The sequence below is a fragment of the Oppia nitens genome, unplaced genomic scaffold (genome assembly GCF_028296485.1).
Source record: "Oppia nitens isolate AA-2021 unplaced genomic scaffold, nextdenovo-longstitch-racon4-pilon3 scaffold21_pilon_pilon_pilon, whole genome shotgun sequence".
NCBI classification, from domain to species: domain Eukaryota; kingdom Metazoa; phylum Arthropoda; class Arachnida; order Sarcoptiformes; family Oppiidae; genus Oppia; species Oppia nitens.
The window spans coordinates 104,536-129,089 of NW_026533201.1; the positions used below are offsets into that span (position 1 = coordinate 104,536).

General features: G+C 25.1%; 5 protein-coding genes across 5 annotated transcripts; 3 read left to right on the forward strand and 2 right to left on the reverse strand.

Moving 5' to 3' along the window:
* Nucleotides 1-65: 65 nt before the first annotated feature.
* On the forward strand, nt 66-593 carry LOC128953329 (uncharacterized). The gene is made up of 2 exons (XM_054298816.1): nt 66-119; nt 216-593. Exons 1-2 carry the CDS (start codon nt 66-68, stop codon nt 591-593), a joined length of 432 nt encoding a protein of 143 aa, XP_054154791.1.
* An 8,960-nt stretch (nt 594-9,553) lies between these two features.
* LOC128953236 (cytochrome P450 3A24-like) lies at nt 9,554-12,068 on the forward strand. The gene is made up of 3 exons (XM_054298712.1): nt 9,554-9,594; nt 9,717-9,866; nt 10,496-12,068. The coding sequence occupies exons 2-3, from the start codon at nt 9,775-9,777 to the stop codon at nt 12,066-12,068; spliced, it is 1,665 nt and encodes a 554-aa protein (XP_054154687.1). The 5' UTR covers nt 9,554-9,594; nt 9,717-9,774.
* A 1,822-nt stretch (nt 12,069-13,890) lies between these two features.
* Nucleotides 13,891-14,673, forward strand: LOC128953330 (histone-lysine N-methyltransferase SETMAR-like). The gene is made up of 2 exons (XM_054298817.1): nt 13,891-14,179; nt 14,246-14,673. Exons 1-2 carry the CDS (start codon nt 13,891-13,893, stop codon nt 14,671-14,673), a joined length of 717 nt encoding a protein of 238 aa, XP_054154792.1.
* A 2,896-nt stretch (nt 14,674-17,569) lies between these two features.
* LOC128953238 (putative cytochrome P450 cyp-13B1) lies at nt 17,570-20,103 on the reverse strand. The gene is made up of 3 exons (XM_054298714.1): nt 19,964-20,103; nt 18,760-19,433; nt 17,570-18,343 (listed from the first exon to the last, which is right to left on the reverse strand). The coding sequence occupies exons 2-3, from the start codon at nt 19,316-19,318 to the stop codon at nt 17,583-17,585; spliced, it is 1,320 nt and encodes a 439-aa protein (XP_054154689.1). The 5' UTR covers nt 19,319-19,433; nt 19,964-20,103; the 3' UTR covers nt 17,570-17,582.
* A 1,261-nt stretch (nt 20,104-21,364) lies between these two features.
* LOC128953331 (choline dehydrogenase, mitochondrial-like) lies at nt 21,365-24,372 on the reverse strand. The gene is made up of 3 exons (XM_054298818.1): nt 24,002-24,372; nt 22,864-23,360; nt 21,365-22,377 (listed from the first exon to the last, which is right to left on the reverse strand). The coding sequence occupies exons 1-3, from the start codon at nt 24,370-24,372 to the stop codon at nt 21,365-21,367; spliced, it is 1,881 nt and encodes a 626-aa protein (XP_054154793.1).
* Between the last annotated feature and the right edge of the window lie 182 nt (nt 24,373-24,554).

Below are 24,554 nucleotides of genomic sequence, written 5' to 3' on the forward strand. Positions count from 1 at the left end.
CAATTACATGTTTAGAAAAGATCTTTTATTAGCCAATGCAATAGTTGCAGATATTAAATATTATAATGAACGATCATTTGAATGTATATCTTCACTTCCAAAATGTATTGTACCGAATGGTAAGATTATATATTTAGTTGTTAATCTTAAATATTATAAACATTATTTTTTGTTTAGATGAACAATTGAAAATTAACTTAATAAATGATGGAAAGATACCAACAAAAGGAAGTGAACAGAGTGCAGGTTATGATCTGTATGCAAATGATGTAGGAGTATTGCAACAAAATGAAAGAAAATTAATTTCAACTGGTGTAAAAATGCAAATTCCGAATGGATGTTATGGGCAAATATGTGCACGAAGTTCAATGGCATTAAAGGGTATAGATATAGGAGCTGGTGTCATCGATTCAGATTATACTGGTGAAATAAAAGTGCTATTGATTAATAATAGCATTAATAATTTTGCCTATATTCATGGAGATAAAATTGCACAAATTATTATATTACCATTGAAAAAAGTGACAATGTTTAATGCAACTTTTAAACAAACACAAAGAGCTGACAAAGGATTTGGTTCTACTGGAAAATAATACATTTTATTTTAAATATTATTAATATTTTTATTTTATTATAATGTTTATTAATTTTAATTTTTAAAACTATTTTTATTTTATATATTTAATAGATTAAAATGTTTATACTATTATTTAATCATTGTTAAATTTTAAATAAACTATATATATCCAATTTATTAAAAAAAATATATCATTATATAATTTTATATATATATATTTTCAATATTGTAATTATTTTATTTTAAAAAATAAAAAAAATTAAATTAAAACATTTTTATTTTTTAATTATTAATTAAATTAAGTACAGTACAAATAATATTAAAATAAGTTTTTTCTAGTTGATTATAATATGTGCCAACAAATGATGATTATTTGAACAATTCTTTTATTCCTATAAAATACTAAAAATTAGTTGTTATTAGTATTAGTTTTAGAATTATATACCTCATTATCCCAATTATTGGTAAATACATTGTCACAATCTTCATTAGTCTTCCATTCTTTAATTGTATCCAATATAATTTTTAATTGTTTCAAGTTTTCCATAGGGAATCCATATTGAATATACATTTCTTTAATGTCAATTTTATTGCGAATTATTTCTTTAACTAATAATGATTTGATGCATTTAGCATCATTTAATAGAGAATCAAAAACGTAGTCAAATTCTTCACTTAAAATACTATATATAGTTTGTTTAACACTATCTGATTTATAAAGATTATTCAAAGAAGGTATATCATTATTCAATGGCTTCATTATTAATGATTTAAAATAAAATTTTTCAACTATTTATATTAATATAAAACTTGGCCTTGAGTTAAATCCGATTTATTGTCGTTTAATAATTTATACAAATATTCAGCTTTAGTTTTTGCGCAGAGAGGTTTATAGATAGATTTAAGTCTATCATGAATATTACAAGGTTGAATACTTATATCATTTTGTTGAATAACCATTAACTCTCCATCAGTAGGAATAGTTTTATCACAAATTTTGAGAACATCAATGTTATCAATTTCAATAATTAAATGACCAAATCCTGCTTTATATAATAGTCCTTTAATCCCTTCATCATTTTTAGTTATTCCAATATACTTTGCTTTAGTATTGGAATTTAAATGATATATTGCTTTAATAACAGGAACAAATTCACTTGCTGATAATCCATACTCAAACTTTTTGTTGAATTTTAATCCATGAAATTCATTTTCAAGGTAGTCAATTAAATATTGATTTGAAACATCAATTTTATTTCGATTTATACGACAATTAAATGGTACACTTCCACTTATATTGTTAAAACAAAATCCAATTTCTCTTAAAATAAATTCACAATCAATTTTGAAACCATTAGAACATATAATAATTTTTAAATCATTGAAACTTGGTGAAAGAAAAGCCATAATAAACGAATATTAACTAAAACAAAATTTTAAAAAGTTTCTTTATTTATAACTAAATTCAAGGACATTAATAAATATATAGTGTAATATTAATTAATACTAAATATTAATATTTTAAAATTTGTAATGGCAACATATGATGCAACATTTAAACACCCGAGAAGATTTATTATCTATGGTCCATCGGGTTCGGGAAAAACTGAATTTGTTTGTAAAATGTTAAATAACATGTATGAATTATTTGGATTTTATTTTGACAAAATTGTATATTATTCTGGACAAGGTTTTCCTATAATAAACAATGTTCATGGAATAAATATTAAAAAAGTTAATACTTTTGATAAAAGCAATATTGAAATGTTTGATTCTAACGAAAATAATTTATTAATAATTGATGATAACATGCATACTGTAGGCAATGATTTATTTATAAGTGATTTATTTACTAAATTATCACATCATAAAAATATAACAGTTATATTGTTAATACAAAATTTATTTCCTAAAAATAAATATATGCGTGATATTTCAACTAATTCCACATATGTTATTTTAATGAGTAATCCAAGGGAAACACTTTCTGTCAAAATATTAAGTAATCAAATTGATAGCAGTAATCCAAAGTTTATATATGACTCTTATATTGATGCAACAAAAAACAAACCTTTCAGTTATTTATTATTGGATTTTGACCAAAACACACCTGATAATATAAGAGTTAGATCTAACATTTTTCATGAAAATGAAAACCAATGCGTCTACATTAAAAACAAATAAATTAAAAAATATTTTACGTTGTGTTTCATATTTAAAAAAATTAAGTACAGCAAAAACAAAAAAAGATCGAAAACAATTATTAAAACAAGCTAATAATTGTATTATAAATGCAATATCAGAAATAGCTAAAAATTGTTTACTTGGAAATATACCATTAAAAACTTGTGATTTCAATAAACTTAAAATTTATAAAAATAAATTGCGACAACTTTCTATAAAATCTCCTATAATTAAAAGAAAAAATATTTTAATACAAAAAGGTGGCAATATCTTTTTAAAAATACTTGTTCAACAAGCAATATCTCATTTAATTAGTCATTTTGGTAAAAAAATCATAAATAAAGTCAGAGAAAAATATACGTAAAATGAGTTTTAAAAAACTTAAATTAATGAATGATAATAATTCCAATAATAAAATTTCAGAGTTTTTAAATGTTCAAAAATTACAAACTGAACCAAATTTATTACGATTAAATGACTTGGACAAAGAAATACATTTAATTTTAAACACAAATTATACAGAGCGTGACAAAGCTAAATTATATGCTGATTCTTTAAGAAGATTTTTGATATTTAAAAGGAAATTTAACAATATTGAAGACAAAGATTATATTAATGTAACAAATAATGTATTTGAAGATAATGTTCCCATAAATAGAATCCCTCAAAAAATAGAAGATAATGATGATGATTATGTAACTCCAAAAATTTTAAGAAGAAAAGCATTTACTACTTTCAAAAATAAGAATAAACTTGGTCAAAATAAATTAAATATTAAACCTAATGTTTTATCGTTAATTAAAAAACAATTATTTACAGCTAAACGTAATTACAACTTAAGAAATTTAGAAAAGCCAAATTATAAGTTACCTAATGTCTCAAAATCATTTGAATGGAAAAAATATTAATAAAACTATATCTGAAGCATACTATAATATTACAAAATCATCAAGTTTTAGTGGAATTGATAATTTATATAAAGTAATTAAAGAAGAATATCCATTTATAACATATAATGAAATTAAAAGATGGTTAACAAAACAAAATGTATATGGAATTCATCGACCAGTAAAACATAAATTTAAAAGAAATTCAATTGTTTCTCGTTATATTGATCATAATTGGCAGGCAGACTTAATTGAAATTAAATATCCTACAATAAATAAGAATTATAGATATGTACTTATGGTAATAGATAATTTATCAAAATTTGGATGGGGAATTCCACTTAAAAATAAAACTGCTATAACTGTAAAAGCAGCTTTTATTAAAATATTTAAATTATCTAAACGCAAACCTAGTATATTATCTACTGATGCTGGTCTTGAATTTACTAATAAACAATTAAAAAAATATTTAAAGTGGAGAAAAATAAAACATTTAGTATTAAAAGATTCATCTAAAGCTAGAGTAGTTGAACGCTGGAATCAAACAATTAAAGTTAAACTATACAAATATATGTATTATAACAAAACAAAAAATTTTATTAATGTATTAAAAAATATTATTAATAACTATAACAACACGACACACAGCAGAACAAAATATAAACCAGTTGATGTTAATAAAAATAATGAAAAAATAGTATATAATAATTTATACAAAATAAAAGTTTCACAAGAGAATCAAAATTACAAAATTGGTGATTTTGTGAGAATACAATTAATGAGAAATATATTTCAAAAAGGATATATTCCTAATTATAGCAATGAAATATTTATAATACATAAAATATTTTATACATCACCTTATTATAAATATAAAGTAAAAGACAAAAAAGGTGTAATTATAAGAGGTTCTTATTACTCTAATGAATTAATAAAAATTGATTAAAAAATGAATTATTTTGAAAGTGACGATAAATACTTTTATTTAACTAATAATAATAACGAATGTACTGTAGAAGTAGATTATAATCCATCCATATTTTTTAAACAACCACAAGAGTGTGCTTTAGCTGAGCTAATTATTCCTAAAAGGCTTGATTTAAAAGAACCTTTAGAAAATTTAGTTCTTACTTATAATTTCAAATGGGTACCAGAATCATTTTATGGTGACATAAAAAATGATATTGTTGAGCACGATAAACATAGATTAAGCAATATTACAAAATTTGTTGTGCAGTTTGATTCAAATTATTCATTAGGAGAAAATATAACTGAAAATTACGAAATATTACATAACAAAGATATTCATTGGAAAGACCATATAAAAGAAATTATAACTAAAATTAATGGAAACATTGAAAATACTATTAAAAAAAGATATCCAAAAACATTCAAAATGCCTTCAACAAAGGTAATTGGTAATTATGGAGAATACAGTTCTGGTTTAGAATGGAGAATTAATAATATTGTATTTGATTTTGATAGTACAAAAAATATCTATAAAATTAAAAATGGAAATTTTTATATGCCAACAAAATTTTGGTATAATTTAGATGATGATGATGTTTTAATAAGTAAAGAAGAATATGAAAAAATAAAACCAACAAATAAAAAAGCAATACCTGACAATGAAAAGAAAGTAGAATATTATTTGTTAAGAGGTGTTTTTTATATTGATTTTAACGAAAATTTAAAAAAACTATTAGGTTTGAAAAATTATAATATAAATAATTTATTTGATAATTTTTCCTTATATAAAATAATAAACAATGAAAAAATTAATTTAACATATCAAAATTCTGACATTCCTAACGCTTTAAAAACATCTATTAAAAATATAGAAGAAATTAAAAGTGATGTTCGTCCATTAAGTGTCTCGAGAAATATAAATTATTTAATTGTTTATTGTAATATAATTATTGAATCTAATTATCAAAATAAAAAATCTAATATATTAAGAATTATCCCTACAAATATTTCGGAAAAAGATGATGTTATAAAAATTGATTTCAACGTTAAAAATTTTATACCATTAAAATACAATGAATTTAATACAATCACTTTGCGTATCACTGATGAAGAAAACAACAATCTTATTTTTAGAAAAGGAAAATTATTTGCTACGCTTATAATAAGACCTCAGTACAAAATATAACTTAGTTGTATTTTTATTAGCAACATGTGTACATCTTATCAGAATGGATTATAATTCATATTATTGTGCACAAGCAAAAAATAATCAAAAAGGTGAAGGAATACCAATTCAAGGTATAAATCAAATTGAACCTAATAATATTGATTTTTTGCCACATAAATCAAAATCTGTAAAAACTAAAATTTATAAAAACAAAGTTTCTGGTTTAAGAAGAAAACCCAGAACTAATAAAAAAAATAAAAAACGATTTATTAGAAAATCAAAAAAAGGTAAAAATAAACAAAAACGTAATTTGGATATATTTGCTTAAATATGGCAACTGAAATTTTAAAAGATGAATTAGATTTATTTGAAAAAGTAAAATATCAAGGAACAATTGAAAGTCAACAAATACTTGAATATCGACCTAAATCAAATGTAATAGATTCAAACACAATTGATTTTGAAATTCAAGCATCAGCTGATGAGTATATTGATATGCGAAATATTTATTTATATTTGACTTGTAAATTAACAAACAGAGACGGAACAAATTTTGCAGCAGCAATTAATAATTTTGCGCCGACTAATTACGTTTTAAACACAGCATTTGATCAATTAGCTATTTATCTCGGATCAACATTAGTGAGTCAAGCTGCTCAAAATTATAATTATATGTCATTTATTGAAGCGGTTACTGAGCAATCAAATTATTCTAACTCAACTGTTGCATCATCTGGCTTTGTTACAACTTTTTGGACACCAGCATATAATTATGAAAATCCAAATGAACACTTAGCAACTTTATGTAATGCTAGTAAAGTAATGCAATTTTACGGAAAATTACATGGGCCAATATTTACAACAAATAAATTATTAATTAGTGGTGTACCAATTAAATTAGAATTTACTAAAGCAAATGAAAGATGGCCAACAGTTTCTGAAACAGCAGCAATGACAGCAGATCAATATCCTTTGTTAAAAATTACAGATATGAGTGTTTTTGCTCGAAAAGTTAAAGTAACACCAAATTTACTTAATGCACACGCACAAGCATTAAGAATTTCTAATGCATTATATACAGTTAAACGACCTAATATTAAAGTAATTAATTTAACTCAAGGACAATCAACTTTTAATATAGATAATTTATATCTAGGTCAATTACCTAGTAAAATTATTTTAGGTATGGTTGACGATGCAGCTTACAGAGGAAATAGTTATCGAGATCCTTTAAGATTTCAAAATTTTAATTTAAATAGTTTAAGTTTAAATGTCAATGGAGATATGATACCTAAAGTACCGTATCAACCTAACTATACAACAGATTTATTTGCTAGAGAATACCACGATTTATTATTGAATTTAGGATATAATTACGTTAATAACCCATCTCCAATTGACGTTAAAAATTATAAAAATGGATTATGTTTATATGCTTTTAATTTAAATAATGATTTTAGTTTTACTAACAAATATATAAATTTACCTAAAAGTGGATATATTAATGTGCATTTAAAATTTTCAGAAAATTTAGCAAATGCTATAAAGTTAATTTGTTATGCTGTATTTGATAATACTATAGAAATTGATGAAAATAGAAATGTAACTACTGATTACTAAACATGAATTCTATTCAAATATTAAGTTTTATTAAAAGAGATAAAATAGCAAAAAAACAATTTTGTGGTGTTTTAGCTTTAAATCAGATAAGTTATATAAAAACTATTAAACCGTGTGCATTGATTGTTAACACACATAAATCATCACAACCTGGAGAACACTGGTTTGCTATATATGTTCCACTTACTGGACCAATTGAATATTTTGATTCATTTGGAAGAAAACCTTATCACCCAGAAATATATTCCTTTATTAAATTAAATGGTAAAAAATATATATTTAATCAAATACCATTACAACATTATTTGTCAACTACTTGTGGTTATTATTCTATATTTTATATATTACTGCGAACAAGAAATTATAGTCTTAAAAGAATATTAAACTTTTTTTACGTAATAGATTATTGAATGATAAAATAATTATTAAAATAATTAATAAATTAAAAAAAACATGAAATCGGTTAGATTCTGTGATAATGTACAAGTAAAAATAATGTATGTTTGGCCATATGCTTCTAAACAAGCAAGAATTTCTAATTGGCATTGGATAGTATGGGATAGACGTATTCATGAAATAAAATGTAAACTTATTGGAGAAAATATATCTTATGTTTTAGAAAAAGAATTTCGAGAAAAAATTTTTAATGAACGTTTTACTAAATAATGTTATTTTTTATTCATGTAAAATATTATTAAGAAATAAAAATTTTTTGTTTTAATACAATAATTGCATTACAAATTGGACAATTAGTTAATTTCATTGAACATGTATAACAAGTTAATAAATGAGAACATGGAAAAAATACAATATCAAATTCATTTATATAACATATTTTACATAACATGTTATTTTCTATCTTATTATTCATTATTACATTAGTTATATCAAAACATTTTATTTTATCATTATTTAGTCTTTCATTATGAATTTTAGTACATTCTTCTATGAAAACTAAGCTTTTATTTTCACGCAAAAATGCACAATGTGGATAATATTTCGCATGTTCAATCCATGGATCATCACCAGGTAACCATAGACATAGTCCACCTTTGCATTCATAACATTTCAAAAATCTTGTAATCCAATTGAGTAAAATCCTGCTTCAGCAAATTGTTGATAATTATTTACTGTAATCCTTTCTGTCCATTGAAAATTTTTATATGACTCTAGTCTTTTATTTAAGTCACTGTAATTTATATCATCCATTTCACTTGTTCACTACTTTTACATAAAGACTATTATGACTTGAAAATTTATTATACAATTGCTTTTATACTATATTTTTGTACAATGAAACAATAAAAAATATATCTCCAATAAATCTAATTAAATGTATAAAATATTAATTTTTCTAAATTTATGTCTATATATTATGGTAAAACTCTGGTAAAGGAGCTTTGTGTTATTCAAAATAAATAAAATTAATTTTTTAATGTTTATTTTATATAGTATTAATAAAATAAATTTTTTTTTCAAAATTGATGTGTATGTTTTATTTAAAAACGTGGTCAAAGGAGGTAAGTGTTAAAACCTAGACAACATATTAAGATATATAGTTTTTTAAAAAAAAAATTAAATAAATAAATAATTGCAATAATAATTTGCAATTAATAAAACTATAAAAATATTTATAATTAATAAAAAAAAAGTTTATTATACATAATGATTATTAAATATTAATAATAATTTATAGATAATTATTTATGAAAAATAACTTAAATATTTTACATCAACAAAAAAAACTATTACGCACTAGTTAGTTTGCTAAAAAAATAAAATAAATAAATTTAATTAACTTTTTAAATATTTTTATTGATATTTAATAGATATTTTAATGATTTTAATAACTTTAATGACTAATCTTAAATATATATAAATATATATAAATATATATTTATATACTGTATATATACTGTGTATATATATATATACTGTATATATTAACAAATGCTTTGTTAAAAAACTTGTTAAATATTTTTATTAACAAAAACATTATTAATGTTGTTGTTTGATACTTATTTATTTAGTTTGTTTTAACTATTTTTTTGTTTGTTGAAAAAAATTAAAACTAAAAACTAAAAACTAAATAAAATGTCAATTATCAATAATATAATGAATTTTATTTCATATAATTTGTTAACAATTAGTTTATCAATTATTAGTTCAATAGTAATTTATTCGGTTATGTAAGTTTTATTTTTATTTTTTTTATTTTAATAAATATAACAATATTTTAAATGTTTTTTATTTTTTTAACAAACAAATATAAAAATTACTTTTTTTATTAATTTTTTTTATATAAATATAGTCAATTCAATGTACACTTTAACCATTGGAAACGTTTAGGAATTGCCGGACCCATACCTATGCCAATCTATGGCCACTATTTGCATACTATATTCAATCATCATTATAAACTAATGTTATCATGGACAAATAAATATGGATCGGTTATTGGGTTAGTAATTTAATATATAGTAATTATTTATTTATTTATTTTTTTAAATAAATATAATAATAATAATTACATGTTATTTGACTGATAGTGAATGTAAGTGTGTGTATAAGTGTATGTGAGTGTATGTTAGTGTGTGTGTGTGTGTGTGTGAGTGAGTGTGTGAGTGTGTGAGTGTGTGAGTGTATGAGTGTGTGAGTGTGTAAGTGTGTGAGTGTGTGAGTGTGTGAGTGTGTGAGTGTGTGAGTGTGTGAGTGTGTGTGTGTGAGTGAGTGTGTGTGAGTGAGTGTGTGTGTGTTTGAGTGTGTGTGTGTGTGTGTGTGAGTGAGTGATTGTGTGTGTGAGTGAGTGAGTGAGTGAGTGAGTGATTGAGTGAGTGAGTGAGTGAGTGAGTGAGTGAGTGAGTGAGTGAGTGAGTGAGTGAGTGTGTGTGTGAATGTTTGTGAGTATGTGTGTGTGTGTGTGAGTGAGTGAGTGAGTGAGTAAGTGAGTTAATGTATGTATTATTATTATTATTGTTGTTATTATTGTTATTATAATATTAATTTTTAATAATTTAATTGAAAAAATCAAAAAAAAAATTTCAATAAAAACACTAAACATTATTATTATTATTATTACTATTATTATAGGACATACCGTTTTTCTAGACCTGAGCTAATCATATCGGATAGGTTGGCCATTAACCAGATATTAAGTTATAATAAATCAAAATTCGGTAGACTTAGGGAATGGTATCTAATGAAACATTTGACTGATTATAAAAAATATTTTTTCGATCACAACAAACATAGTTTTCAATTGATTGATAAAATATTTAAAGGCGATAGACTTAGACATTATGAACAATTATCTAGCAATGGTTGCCAACAATATGCTAATGATTTGGCCAATCATATCAGGAATTTAAATCCAACTAATCCCGCTAATCCTACTAATGCTAATCCTAATGCCAATCCTAATGCTAATACTAATGGTATTCCTAATGGTATTCCTAATGGTATTCCTAATGGCATTCCTAATGCTATTCCTAATGGTATTCCTAATGGTATTCCTAATGGTATTCCTAATGGTATTCCTAATGCTATTCCTAATGCTATTCCTAATGGTATTCCTAATGCTAATCCAATTAATCCCAATCCAACTAATCCTAATCTACTAAAACAAAAATATGGTCTATCAATGGGCAAACTAGACATCCGATTAGTTATCCGGGAATTACTAATGAATCTACTGATTGAACAATCGTTTGGCCATAGTTTTCATGAATTAGGTCTATCCCCCGATAAATTTAGGGATAGTATGCCCCGATTCAATAGGAATCGCCGTATATTGATGTCGACAATGCTAGTACCCAGGCTAATCAAACCGTTGATGTCCATCTATGGTCGGCTGTTTGGCGAAACTCAACGTTATTTTATCGATAGCCTACATAAGCTGATCCAGCATAGACGACTGGCCAATCAATTGGACAATAATAATAAACCGATGGATTTTCTACAATATTTTCTCGATTATCAGTACACTAATAATGGTTCAAAACCAATGTATTTGACTGACAATGAAATTGTTAGCGCATTTTATGTCAGCTATTTGGCCGGTTATGAAACAATGACAATGGTTTTGGTTATGTCTATCTACGAGTTGGCCCGTAATCCTGAAATACAAAACCGATTGTTTGGCGAACTAACTGAACTGAATAATAGTAATCTAACTAATATGCCTACCGATACTAATATGGACGACACCAACAGTATACTACAGTTGCCGTATCTGAACGCCATTATTCACGAAACTATACGTATGAATCCGTTTTTCATTGGCAACCGTCGGGCCCTAGAAGATGTCCATTTGCCGGATGTAGGACTGACCGTACCGAAAGGTATGGACGTCGAACTGGCCTTCATAGCCATGTACTACAATCCGGAATATTTTCCCGATCCGTATGTCTACAATCCGGATAGGTTTTTGTCGCCCGCAGTCGACAAACAAACCCCGAATACGTTTATGCCGTACGGTTACGGTAAGGCTATATGCGTTGGCCGACGGTATGCTAAAGTAGTGTTGAATCATGTGTTGGCCAAACTTGTCCAGCGATTCCAGTTCGAGACAATACCCGAAACAGAAATACCGTTTATGTTTAATAGATGTCCGGATATTTTGTTACCGAAATCTATTGAACTTAATTTTCGGATTAGAAATTGAGGGAAAATACTAGTAATAATAATAATAATAATAATTTTTTTATAGATTTATTTTTTAATTTTATTTTTAGTATTTTTTTAAAAAAATCTATAATCAAGAAATTTTTTACAATTATTATTATTATTGTATAACTATTTTAATATATTTTTTTGTTTGTTTGTTAGTTTGTTAACTTTTACTTAAAATATTTAGATTTAGTTTTTATTTTTTGATTTAATAATTTTATATTATGTTATATATGTATTTTTTTACTAAAATATATAAATTTCAAATGATTTAAAAACAAAATTTATTATATAATTATTATTTATATTTATTTATATATTACTTATTTTTTTTAATTGTTCTATAAATTTTGTGTATTTATATTTTTCTAAAATAAAAAAATAAAATATATAATAATTATATTAATTAGTAATTAATATATTAAATAATAAATATTTATAGTATTACTAGTTTCTAAGTAATAGTATTAATAAAAGCATGTAATCAAATTCAAATTTATTTATATTTATCATATGTTTGTTAAAAAAACAACAAAAATCTAGTTTTAGTTTTTTTATTAAATTGTATTTATCTTTGTATTAAATTGTATGTAAAAAAAATCTTTAAATTAGTATGTTTTGAAAACTATTACACAGATATTTAATAATTATTTTTAATATAATAATATTAATTAATTAAAGTTTCTTAAAAATAATATAATTATATTTAATAGATATATATCATAGTTTGTATTAGTTTATAATTTTAGTTTAGCTAAAACATAGAATTATTTTTAGTAAAACAAGAAATATATTTTTTTAAAATTACAAATAATCAATTAATTATAACTTAATTATAAAAATTTTAAGTAAAGATTTAATTGATATTAATATTTAATCTCTGTTTTTAATAAAATAATGTACAAGATTAATTTAATTTATTTAAAAAAACGTTTTTAAATTTAATATTTTTTTAAATTTTATAAAATAGATATTAAAATATCTAATTTGCAAATTAATTCAAATAATAAATATAGAGGAGAAAATTATTAAAATTAAAAAAATTTATTAATTATTTTTATTTATTTATTTTTATCTCCATAATTAATTATACTAAAAAAATAATTTTAAAAACGTTAAAAAATAGTTTTACTAAATTAATATAATAAAATATTAAAAAAAATAATTTTAAATAAAATAAATAAATAGTAACATTTAGTTTGCTATTGATATTTTAATTTAGGAAATATAATTTTTTTATATACCACTACTACTACTACAACAACTACTACAACTACTACTACTACTAATAATAATAATAATAATAATTATTATTATTATTTTTTTATACATTTGTTTTTTTAATATTTTTAAAAAATCTATGATAAAGAAATTTTTTAAAATTATTATTATTACTGTATAACTATTTTAATATATTTTTGTTTGTTTGTTTACTTTTACTTAAAATATTTAGAATCTATTGGAATAGTAGGAAAGTAATTCACATCACTATCCAAACTATAAAAAATGACAAAACTTTTATTATCAAATAAAAGTACACAATTTTTTAGGCCACTAAAATTTTTTTCACAACATTTGCTCATTTGGTTCAGTTTTGGTGACTTCTTAAAGTGTGTAATGTCTGAAATTTCAATTAATTTTGGTTCTCGCGATATTCGGGAAATAATTGCATATTATTATCGGCTCGCGCTGTCGGCACAGGAGCCAACAGATGAAATTAATTGCACATTGGGAACAAATACTGGTATTTAAGCTACAGTATCGCATTGATAACGTTACTTCAAATTTGGTCGTACATCATTGAGGACATCCCGAAGATGGGTCAATCACGGGAAGTGACCACCGATGAAAATGTGGCCAGAATTAGGGAACTGCTACAAGAATATCCGCGAATAACGCTATTACAGATGGCTTATATACTGAATATCTTAAACGAGAGAGTACATCATATTCTGCACAATTATAGCAACGCAAGACATATTTGTATCAAATGGGTACACCACTTGTTGTCGGCCGACCAAATGGCTACTCGTGTTAAGATCTGCCGGGAGAATCTGAAGATTTTTGAAAATGGCGGCAATCACTTTATTTATCGATTAGTGAATGGTGACGCAACATATGTGTACTTTTATCACAAATTAAACAGTAAAAAAGCATAGTTATGGGTCATAGAAGATGAAGAGATCCCGAAGTTGGCCAAACGTGAAGTGCATGTAAAGAAGATAATCTACGCCATATTTTTTCGTTCGACTAGTATTGTGAAAATTTTCAAATTGGGAAATGGATATAAGGTTACCACCGACTGGTATGTGAAAAAATGGTTGTCTAAAGTCTTTGAATCTATCAATGAGGATCGCCCGAAGTCTGGACTAACTGGCATTATAATGTATCACGATAATGCCAAGTCTCACAAAACATTGGTAACAACCCGATATCTCGATGACAATGGTGTTCAACTTTTAACACGCCCACCTTACAGTCCTGATCTGTCTCCAGCTAATTTTTGGCTTTTTAAAAATCTCAAGAAACACCTAAGAGGAACGGTATTTAATAGCAAAATTGATATTGACAACGCTTTTGAGTCATTTTGGGAGACCTAAAACCAACCGACTGGCGTGGGGTCTATGAGAAGTGGATCGACCGTATGAAACTTGTTATACGGCCTAACGGATACTATATTTAAATAATATTAGAAAAAAATTTGATTAAAATTGTCTTAACCTATCTAGGCTAATTTCATTTCAACCAATCTAATATAATCAAGAATATAAATTTTTTTACAATTATTATTATTATTATTTTATTATAACTATTTTTATATTTATTTTTTAACTTTTACTTAAAATATTTAGATTTAGTTTTTTTTTGATTTAATAATTTTCTAGATTTGTTTTTTTGAGGAACTAAATTTATTATAATTATTATTAATTTATTTATATGATACTTATTTTTTAAAAAAAATTGTTCTATAAATTGTATGAATTTTCAATTTTATTTCTAAATAAACAAAAATTTATTAAATTAATAAATAATAAGTATATTATTTTAGTTATTAATATATTAAATAATAATTTATTATTATATTATTAGTTAGTTTCTAAGCATGTAATCAAATTCAAATACTATTTATTTATTTATATATCATATGTTTATTAACAAAAATCTAGTTTTAGATTTTTATTATTATTTTTTTTGAAAACTATTACATTTCAAATCAACAGGTATTTAATAATTGTTTTTACTATAATAATAATAATGTTAATTAAAGTTTTTTTTTACAAAATAATATAATTATATTTACTAGATTTCATAGTATGTATTAGTTTATAATTTTAGTTTTTTGCTAAAACATACAATTATTTTAGTCAAACAAGACATTTAAAAAATTACAAATAATTAATTAATTATAAGTTAATTGTAAAAATTTAATGTAAAGATTTTAATTGATATTAATATATTTAATCTCTGTTTTTAACATAAAATAATGTACAAGATTAATTTAATTCATTTAATAATTATATTAAAAAAGCAAAAATTTTTAAATTGCAATTCTTTTTTTAATTTTATAAAATAGATATAATAATATCAGTTATCAATAAAAATTCATCAAAAAATTACTGTATAAATTAAATATAAATATTAGATATTGTATAGGCTATTTTTTAATAAATATTTTATTGAAATTATTAATAATTTATTTAAGGAAAATAACTTGAATAATTTTTAAAAAAAACTATTACGCACTAGTTAGTTAGGTTATTTTATTTTATTTTTATTTTATTAATATTTAATAAATATTTTAATGACTTATAAAAAAAATCTTAAAAATATATTTTTGCAAACTAACTAGTGCGTAATAGTTTTTTTTAAAAATTATTCAAGTTATTTTCCTCAAATAAATTATTAATAATTTCAATAAAATATTTATTAAAAAATAGCCTATACAATATCTAATATTTATATTTAATTTATACAGTAATTTTTTGATGAATTTTTATTGATAACTGATTTTATTATATCTATTTTATAAAATTAAAAAAGGATTTGCAATTTAAAAATTTTTGCTTTTTAATATAATTATTAAATGAATTAAATTATATAAATATAAATACTAAGTTAAAACTTTATTTATTTTATATTTTTTAATAATTTTATTATTCATATTAAGCTTATTTATTTAATTTGATTTAGTCTTTTATAAATTAAAAATAAAATAATATTGACATAGTATATTTGTTAATCAAAAATAATTAGAAAAAAATAGTTAAATAAATTAATAATAACATTTAGTTTGCAATTGACATTTTAATTTTTACAATTATTATTTTTTACATGAAATTATGTCTATAAATAAATTAAAATATATATTAAATTATAAATTACCATATTAATTTATTGTACTTTATTTTAAAAATATATAATTATTTTATTTTTACTAATTAAATAGTTTGTGTACATCAAAAAAAAAATATTTATTTATAAATACAAATAATAAAAAAATACAATAATAATAATAATAACTAAATTAATGGCATCAAATATAATCTATATATATATGTTTAATTATTATATTAATTAACATGCTGTATATAAAATAATAAAAAATTATTTTTAAATATAAATATATTAATAAATGTTTGTAAACTTTAAATTATAACAAAATTTATTATACAAAAAAATAATAAACAATTAACTTTTAAAATTACTTTTTTAATAATTTAATTTAGTTAATTAATAAAATTCTAATTTAATAAGCAAGCTAACAAAAATATTACAATTTGTCTACAAATTAAAATTATAATTTAACTAATGGCTACTACCAACACTACTACCACTACCACTACCACTACCACTACCACTACCACTACCACTACCACTACCACTACCACTACCACTACCACTACCACTACCACTACCACTACCACTACCACTACCACTACCACTACCACTACCACTACCACTACCACTACCACTACCACTACCACTACCACTACCACTACCACTACCACTACCACTACCACTACCACTACCACTACCACTACCACTACCACTACCACTACCACTACCACTACCACTACCACTACCACTACCACTACCACTACCACTACCACTACCACTACCACTACCACTACCACTACCACTACCACTACCACTACCACTACCACTACCACTACTACTACTACTACTATTACTACTACTAATACTACTACTATTACTACTACTATTACTACTACTATTACTACTACTACTACTACTATTACTACTACTACTACTATTACTACAACTACTACTACTACTACCACTACTACTACCACTACCACTACCACTACCACTACCACTACTACTACTACTACTACTACTACTACCACTACTACTACAACTACCCATTAACTAATGTACACAAAATACAATATTAAAATTATAACAATATCACAATCACATTCATACACCCATTCCTAGCCATCCACCCACCCCTACCACACAATTACTACTACTACTACTACTCTACTCAATTTCTACGCTTAATACAGCATTTAGTTTGATAGAAATTTTCGGGTACATCAAGTCCTTTGATCCAATCAGGCCTTGACTGGTCAACCGGTTCGGGCGGCAAACAAAACTCATACGCGTACATCATATGCGATAAAAATGATTTAACAACTAGTAGGCCTAAGCGGGTACCGCAACACATTTGTGGTCCCTGGCCAAACGACAACAAGGTATTTGAACCTAAATTAGACCAACGATTTTCGTTGGCCGGATCCAGAAACCTGTCGGGATTGAATTGGTCGGGTCGGGGAAACAGTTCAGCCGACTGGTGTATGGTTGTCAGTTGGACATCAATACGATCGCCCGGCGCCAGTCGTATACCCGGGAATATTCGGGCCGCTTCCGAATCCCGGCTGCCGGCAAACACACGGGACAATCGGAAAGCCGTGTTTATACGAAACAATTCTTTGACGACGGCGTCCAAGTATGGCAACTGTGTTAGCGTGTCGTAGGATAGCTTACGACGCCCGCGACTACCACTACCACTACTACTACTACTGTTAGCACCGGTAGTTGCTATGTTGTCCATCACTACTTGTTGGTCACTGTTTTCTAGCGCTTCCGCCAATTCGTTGTACATTTTTTTCTGTACCGCCGGATAACGGGCCAAATGTACGACAAATTCGCTTAGGGTATCGCCAGTACCGCCGATTAGGCCGAGAAACTGGACGACCAGATAGTAGGACATCATTTCGATGCTCAACGGATCCGTTAGACTAACTGTAAAAATTAAATATATATTTTTTGTTAAATAAAAGATTTAAAAAAACTAATTTAAAGTATTAAATGTGATTCAAAACAAATAAATAAAATAAATATTTTTTTTTATAATCTACTAATTTCCATATAGGGGTTATTCACATATTATGTTTGCATTTGGGGGGAGAGACGGGGGTTCGGTAGCCAAAAGCAAACTTTTCTAGCAAAAAAAACTACATTCAAGAAAAAAAACTACATTCAAGAAAAAACTAAAAACATAGGGGTTTAGGGGGTGGGGGTCTTAAATAAAAAGTGCGAACGTAATATGAGGAGAATCATCTCTAATAATAGAAACTTATTTCCACTAAAAAGATAAAAAATTAAAATTAAAACAAAATTATATATATATATATATATTAATAATAATAATTTCCTACCATTTTTATCAATCAATTTTAGATAACTGCCGACAATATCCAGGTTTTCATTTTTATCGGTGTTGTCGCCACCGATCGGCTTCTCTAGTCTTTCGATAAGATAGCCACTGATGAGGTGTTCAACTTCGCCGAGAGATTTACACAAATTATGACCCGTCAGCCAATTGACCACTGATTGGACAAACTCAGGCATACGTACATTCAGTTCACGCCATTTCATTTCGTCGTCCAATCGGAAACCGGCCGCAACTAATGACCAATACTGGCGATGTTTATCCGGATCCCGATCCCCATAGTTACCCATATGGCTGTCTCGGGTGAAAGCTTCGCCCATAAATATATCGACCGTTAAACGAGATATTTCGGCTTTGACTGCAAATTGTTGACCGTCTGTACCGATATTATTGGCAAAATGTTTGACCAGATTAGCCGAACATTGGTCAATAACTTGGTCGTACAGTACGCGCATTCGGGCGCTATTGAAAAACAGGGTTGTTTGGGTACGTATTTGTTTCCATCGACTTATATTGTTGTTCAAAAAACTGCCAACCCTGTTCATCTGATCCGGATACTTTAGATCCAGTCGATGAAATTGATCGAAATGTTTGACCAGGACTTTCTGGGCCAATTGAAAATTGCATACAGTCAGCACCGGGGTGTCAAATTCAAATATACTGGTCATCCCACCAAAAAAATAAAATTAAATATATAGAGAATATATATATACTGTATATATTTTAAAATTACTTAATTAATATATTTTTTAATTGTTTAATTAATATATTTTTTAATTATTTAATTAATATAATTTTTAATTGTTTAATTAATATATTTTTTAAATTACTTAATTAATATATTTTTTAATTATTTAATTAATAAATTTTAAATAATTTAATTAATATATTTTAAATTCTTTAAGTAAAATATATTTTATATTTTTAATTAAAAAAATAAACAATAGTTAGTAAATAATTAGTTAGTTAGAGTAGTAGTTAAAAAAAATAGTTTATATAAAATCATAAACAACAACAACAAATTTCAATGTTTTTTTAAACTAATTAATTATATATAACTATATTATTATTATTATTATATTACATGAAAAATATTTATATAAATAATATTATTTATTTATTTTTATTATATTTTAAAAATATAAATTAAATATATTAAAAATTATGTAAAAATTAACATTTTTTTTTACCCATAAATTCCAGATTTTCCATATTTTCTATACCAGGGTATATCAGTAGTGCCTTTTAATAGGTCCAATATATTGCCTAATAATGGCAATGGTCTAGGTCCATTTATACCCAATCGTTTCCAATGATTGACATTATTGTAATGATTTTTCAAAACTAAATAATATTCATATATTTTTTAAAAAAAAATAATAATATTTTAAATAATTATTTTTAAAACTAATTAATTAAATTATATATAAAAATAATTTTTTATTAAATACAATACCTATTAAAACAATTAATAATATAATTGCAATTAATGAAATAACAATCATAGTTTATATATTAGTATTATTATTATTATTATTAACTTATTTTAAAAATATTTTTATATAAAACTTTATTAAAATTTGTGGTTTTTTAGTTTTATAAATTTAGTTTTATAAACATCTATACAGTCATGTATTTAAATCTATACTAAAAAACAGATACCAACTTATAAAGTAATATTTAAAAAAATATTTTTATTTAATTACTTTATAGTTTCTATTTTAATATAAATAATTTAAAAAAAAAATTCTTATTTTTATTATTAAAAAATAATATTCATTAATGACTTTCATTATTAAACAATTTTATTATTATTATTATTTATATATAAATTTTTTAATGTAAAAGTCTAAGTAAAAAAATATATTTTTTTATAATAGATGTCATGACAACAAACATAATATTTTAAGTTTTTAAAATAAATATCTGAAAAATTATTAATTATAAATGTATTTAAAATTAAATTTCAAAATTTTTAATAAAAATCTGATCAATATTAGTAATCAACAAATGTTTTTAATATAATAATGTACAAGATTGATTTAATTATTTGATAAAAACATTTTTTTTTAAAAAATATTAATAGCATACATAACTTTTTTTTAAATAAATAAAAATAAAATTCAATATACACACTTGAAAAAGATAATAATATTATACTAATGCTAAATCAATATTTATATTTGTAAAAAATTATTGTATTAGTTGTATACAGTATACACTGTTTATTTTTTAAATAAAATTTTGTATATGTAACTTATTTATTTAAAAAAAATATTATCATTAATTTTAAACATTATATAAGCAACTAATCAATTCAAATAAAAAAAATTAAATATTTTCATATATTTTTTTATATTAATAAAAGTGTTTATTGTTTTGTATAATAATATTTTTTCAAAAAATCAGCATCCTAAGTATATATATTAAAATTTTACTAAAAAAATTTTTTTAAAACAAAAATAAATTGTAATTTATTTTTTGTCAAATTAAAATTTAATATTTATTAATTAATATAAATAATGATAACATATTTAATAAACTATTAATAAATTATATAAAAATTTATTGATTATTATTATTATTATTAATTATTGATTATTATCTTCATGTATGAATCGGGCGCCCATCTCCCCGGCCAACATTGCCGCGGCATTTGTATTGGCATTAATCATCTCCGGATATATGGATGAGTCGACTACACGCAAACCGCGTATACCTTTGACACGCAATCGGGGGTCGACTACAGTATCCCTACGCCGGGTATCACCCATACGACAGGTGCCGGTCGAATGGTGTTCACTGCCGGCCCAGTTATCTATCAGACAATCCAAATAACTGTCGCACTCGTATACAGGACCCGTTGGACAGTAACTACACGGTGGTACTGGTGTCTGGGGTAGACTAACATACTGGGCGAAACTGGTCGACTCGACAAAACGAAATGTTTCGGCTACTGCCTCCCTGAGCCGGTAGCGATCAATTGGTTTCGATAGGAAATTGGGATCAATTACCGGTTGATCAATCATACGATTTGATTGTAGGGTAATTGTACCCGAACTTAACGGTCTGGACAAACATGGCCACAATGCTATACAATCCCGTGATTGGAGTTCCCGTGAATAGTCTAGCATTTGTTTATTTAGCTGAGTATTTGAATCGGCCGATAGTTCGGCTTCGGCTATAAACGGTTCGGTACCGACCGGTGATATGTCGGCAAATATAAAGATATCGGGATAGTCGTCGTCGTCATCATCAGCGGCACCGTTGGTATTGTTGTCTACCATTGCCGCTGCCGTACCGGCCATTGTTGTCGACGACGACGGCAAATACATTATCGTATAGACAAACGACTGGGCCATCGGACCGCTGGCCCGGGCAGTAGCGTCGTATAGTTGCCGTAAATTATCCGTATCGACAGTTTCCGGCCAAATCATACCCGACTGTCTGATCGGGAATTCTAATGGCAGATATAGATGATTGTAATAGTTTTGGCCGACTCCGGCCAGATCGGAATAGATTTCATCGATACCGTCGATGGTCAGCAAATGGTCGGCCGGCCCGATACCCGACACCATTAGCAACTGTGGACTGCGTATTGTACCTAAAAAAAATAAATAAATAAATAAAAAATTTGATAATTATTTTTTTTTATGTATATAAATATTAATAATAAAATTAATATATTAATAATTAATCATTCATCAATTTTATATAGTTTATATTTTTACAGTATATATACTGTATGTATAGATATATATATATATATATTTAAAAGTATATCTGAATAGATAAAGTTATTTTTTTTAGAAATAATTAATTAATTAAGTAATAATTATAAAATTAATAATAATAATAAAAAAACAAATTAAAAATTAAATAAATCATTAAATAAATCATTTAAATAGAAATTAATTACTAAAAAAGTTTTCATATTAAATAAAAACAAAACAAAAAAGTTTTGTATTTAAATATTAGATTTAAAAAAATAAATAAAAAAAACACACAACTAATACAACTAATACAATATAAATAATAATAATAATAATAATACTTTTATTTAAAATTATTAATTAAAAATACAAATTACCTGCCGATACAATCACCTCCCGGTTAGCCCTAACCGTATGTTTGCGATTGTTTTTAATAAACTCGACTCCCTGTGCCCGAGGAGTACCTGTGCCCTGTCCATCGTTTGTACGTTCAATTAGTATTTTTGTGACCATTGCTTCGGTAACTATAGTCAACTGGGGACACAAACCACTGCCCAGATAAGCATTATTAGTCGATGATCGCAAACCCTCGGCGGTAATTGTCTGTAAAAATGTAAACCCAGTTTGATTTGCGCCATTAATATCCGTTAAGTGGAGACCCCATTCCCGAGCAGCCTCGGCTTGTTTCAAGTGTATTGGATAGGGTTTACCCGCAGCCGATACACCTACCGGTCCCTCGCGGCCATGATACTGATCGCTAACCTGGGGGTCGGTATTATTTTCCATTAGTTTAAATACTGGCAAAACACTTGCATAATCCCAACCAATGGCACCGTATTTTGAGGCTATTGTGTCGAAAAATTTGCGATTACCTCTATATATATAGTGAAATAATTAATAAAAATTAAATTTTTCTATAAAAAAACAATTAATATATTCTCCAATATTTTTTTTTAAATAAATTAAGCAATAAACAACATAAATCTTTTTTAATAAAAAATATTAACTTTAGTTTTATAACAATATAGTGTATATGAAATAAATTGCAAATTGTTTTATTTTTAATTAGGTTTAAAGTGTTTAATTATGTTCACACACACATATACATACACACACATACACACACATACACACACATACACACACATACACACACATACACACACATACACACACATACACACACATACATACATACACACACACACACACACACACACACACACATACACACATAATACACACACACATACACACACATACACACACATACACACACATACATACACACACACATATACATACACACACATACATACACACACATACATACATACACACACATACATACACACACATACATACACACACATACATACACACACACATATACATACACACACATACATACACACACATACACACACACATACACATTTTTTATTAGTCTTAAATTATATAACTTTTTAAAATTATATATTAAATATTTATAATATATATATATATTGTTAATACCTATTATATAATATGGCTTTAGTTGAGGTACCACCTAATACACGGCCGCTTATCTCAGTTTCGTGGCCATTGCCAGAAAACGAGTGTCCAGTATATTTTTGTTGTTCAAGCTGGTAGTACCAAAATTTATTATCATCAACATAGGTACGGGCACCGAGGCCGGGTAGATCATCGATTAGGGCATCGGCCGGACCGCCAGCTTCCAATAGTAGTACATCGGAACCCCATTCGGATAGACGACAGGCGACAATAGCACCGGCACTGCCGGCGCCGACTACTATATAATCGTATGACTGTTTCGGTGGCAATGGTGTCCGATAGGCCAGTTGGTTGTGCTTGAGCTGCCTGTCCTGGATAATTGTTGATAGCATTAATAATTTTGTTAATAAAGTTAATGTAAACATATTTTTTAGTTTTTTTTTTTATTATACACAAACACTAAGATATTTTTTTTAAATAAAAATTTTAAAAAATAATATTAATATTAATAATAATAAACTATTAATTTTTTTTGTGATTATTATTTTTATTATTATTAATAATTATAATAAGT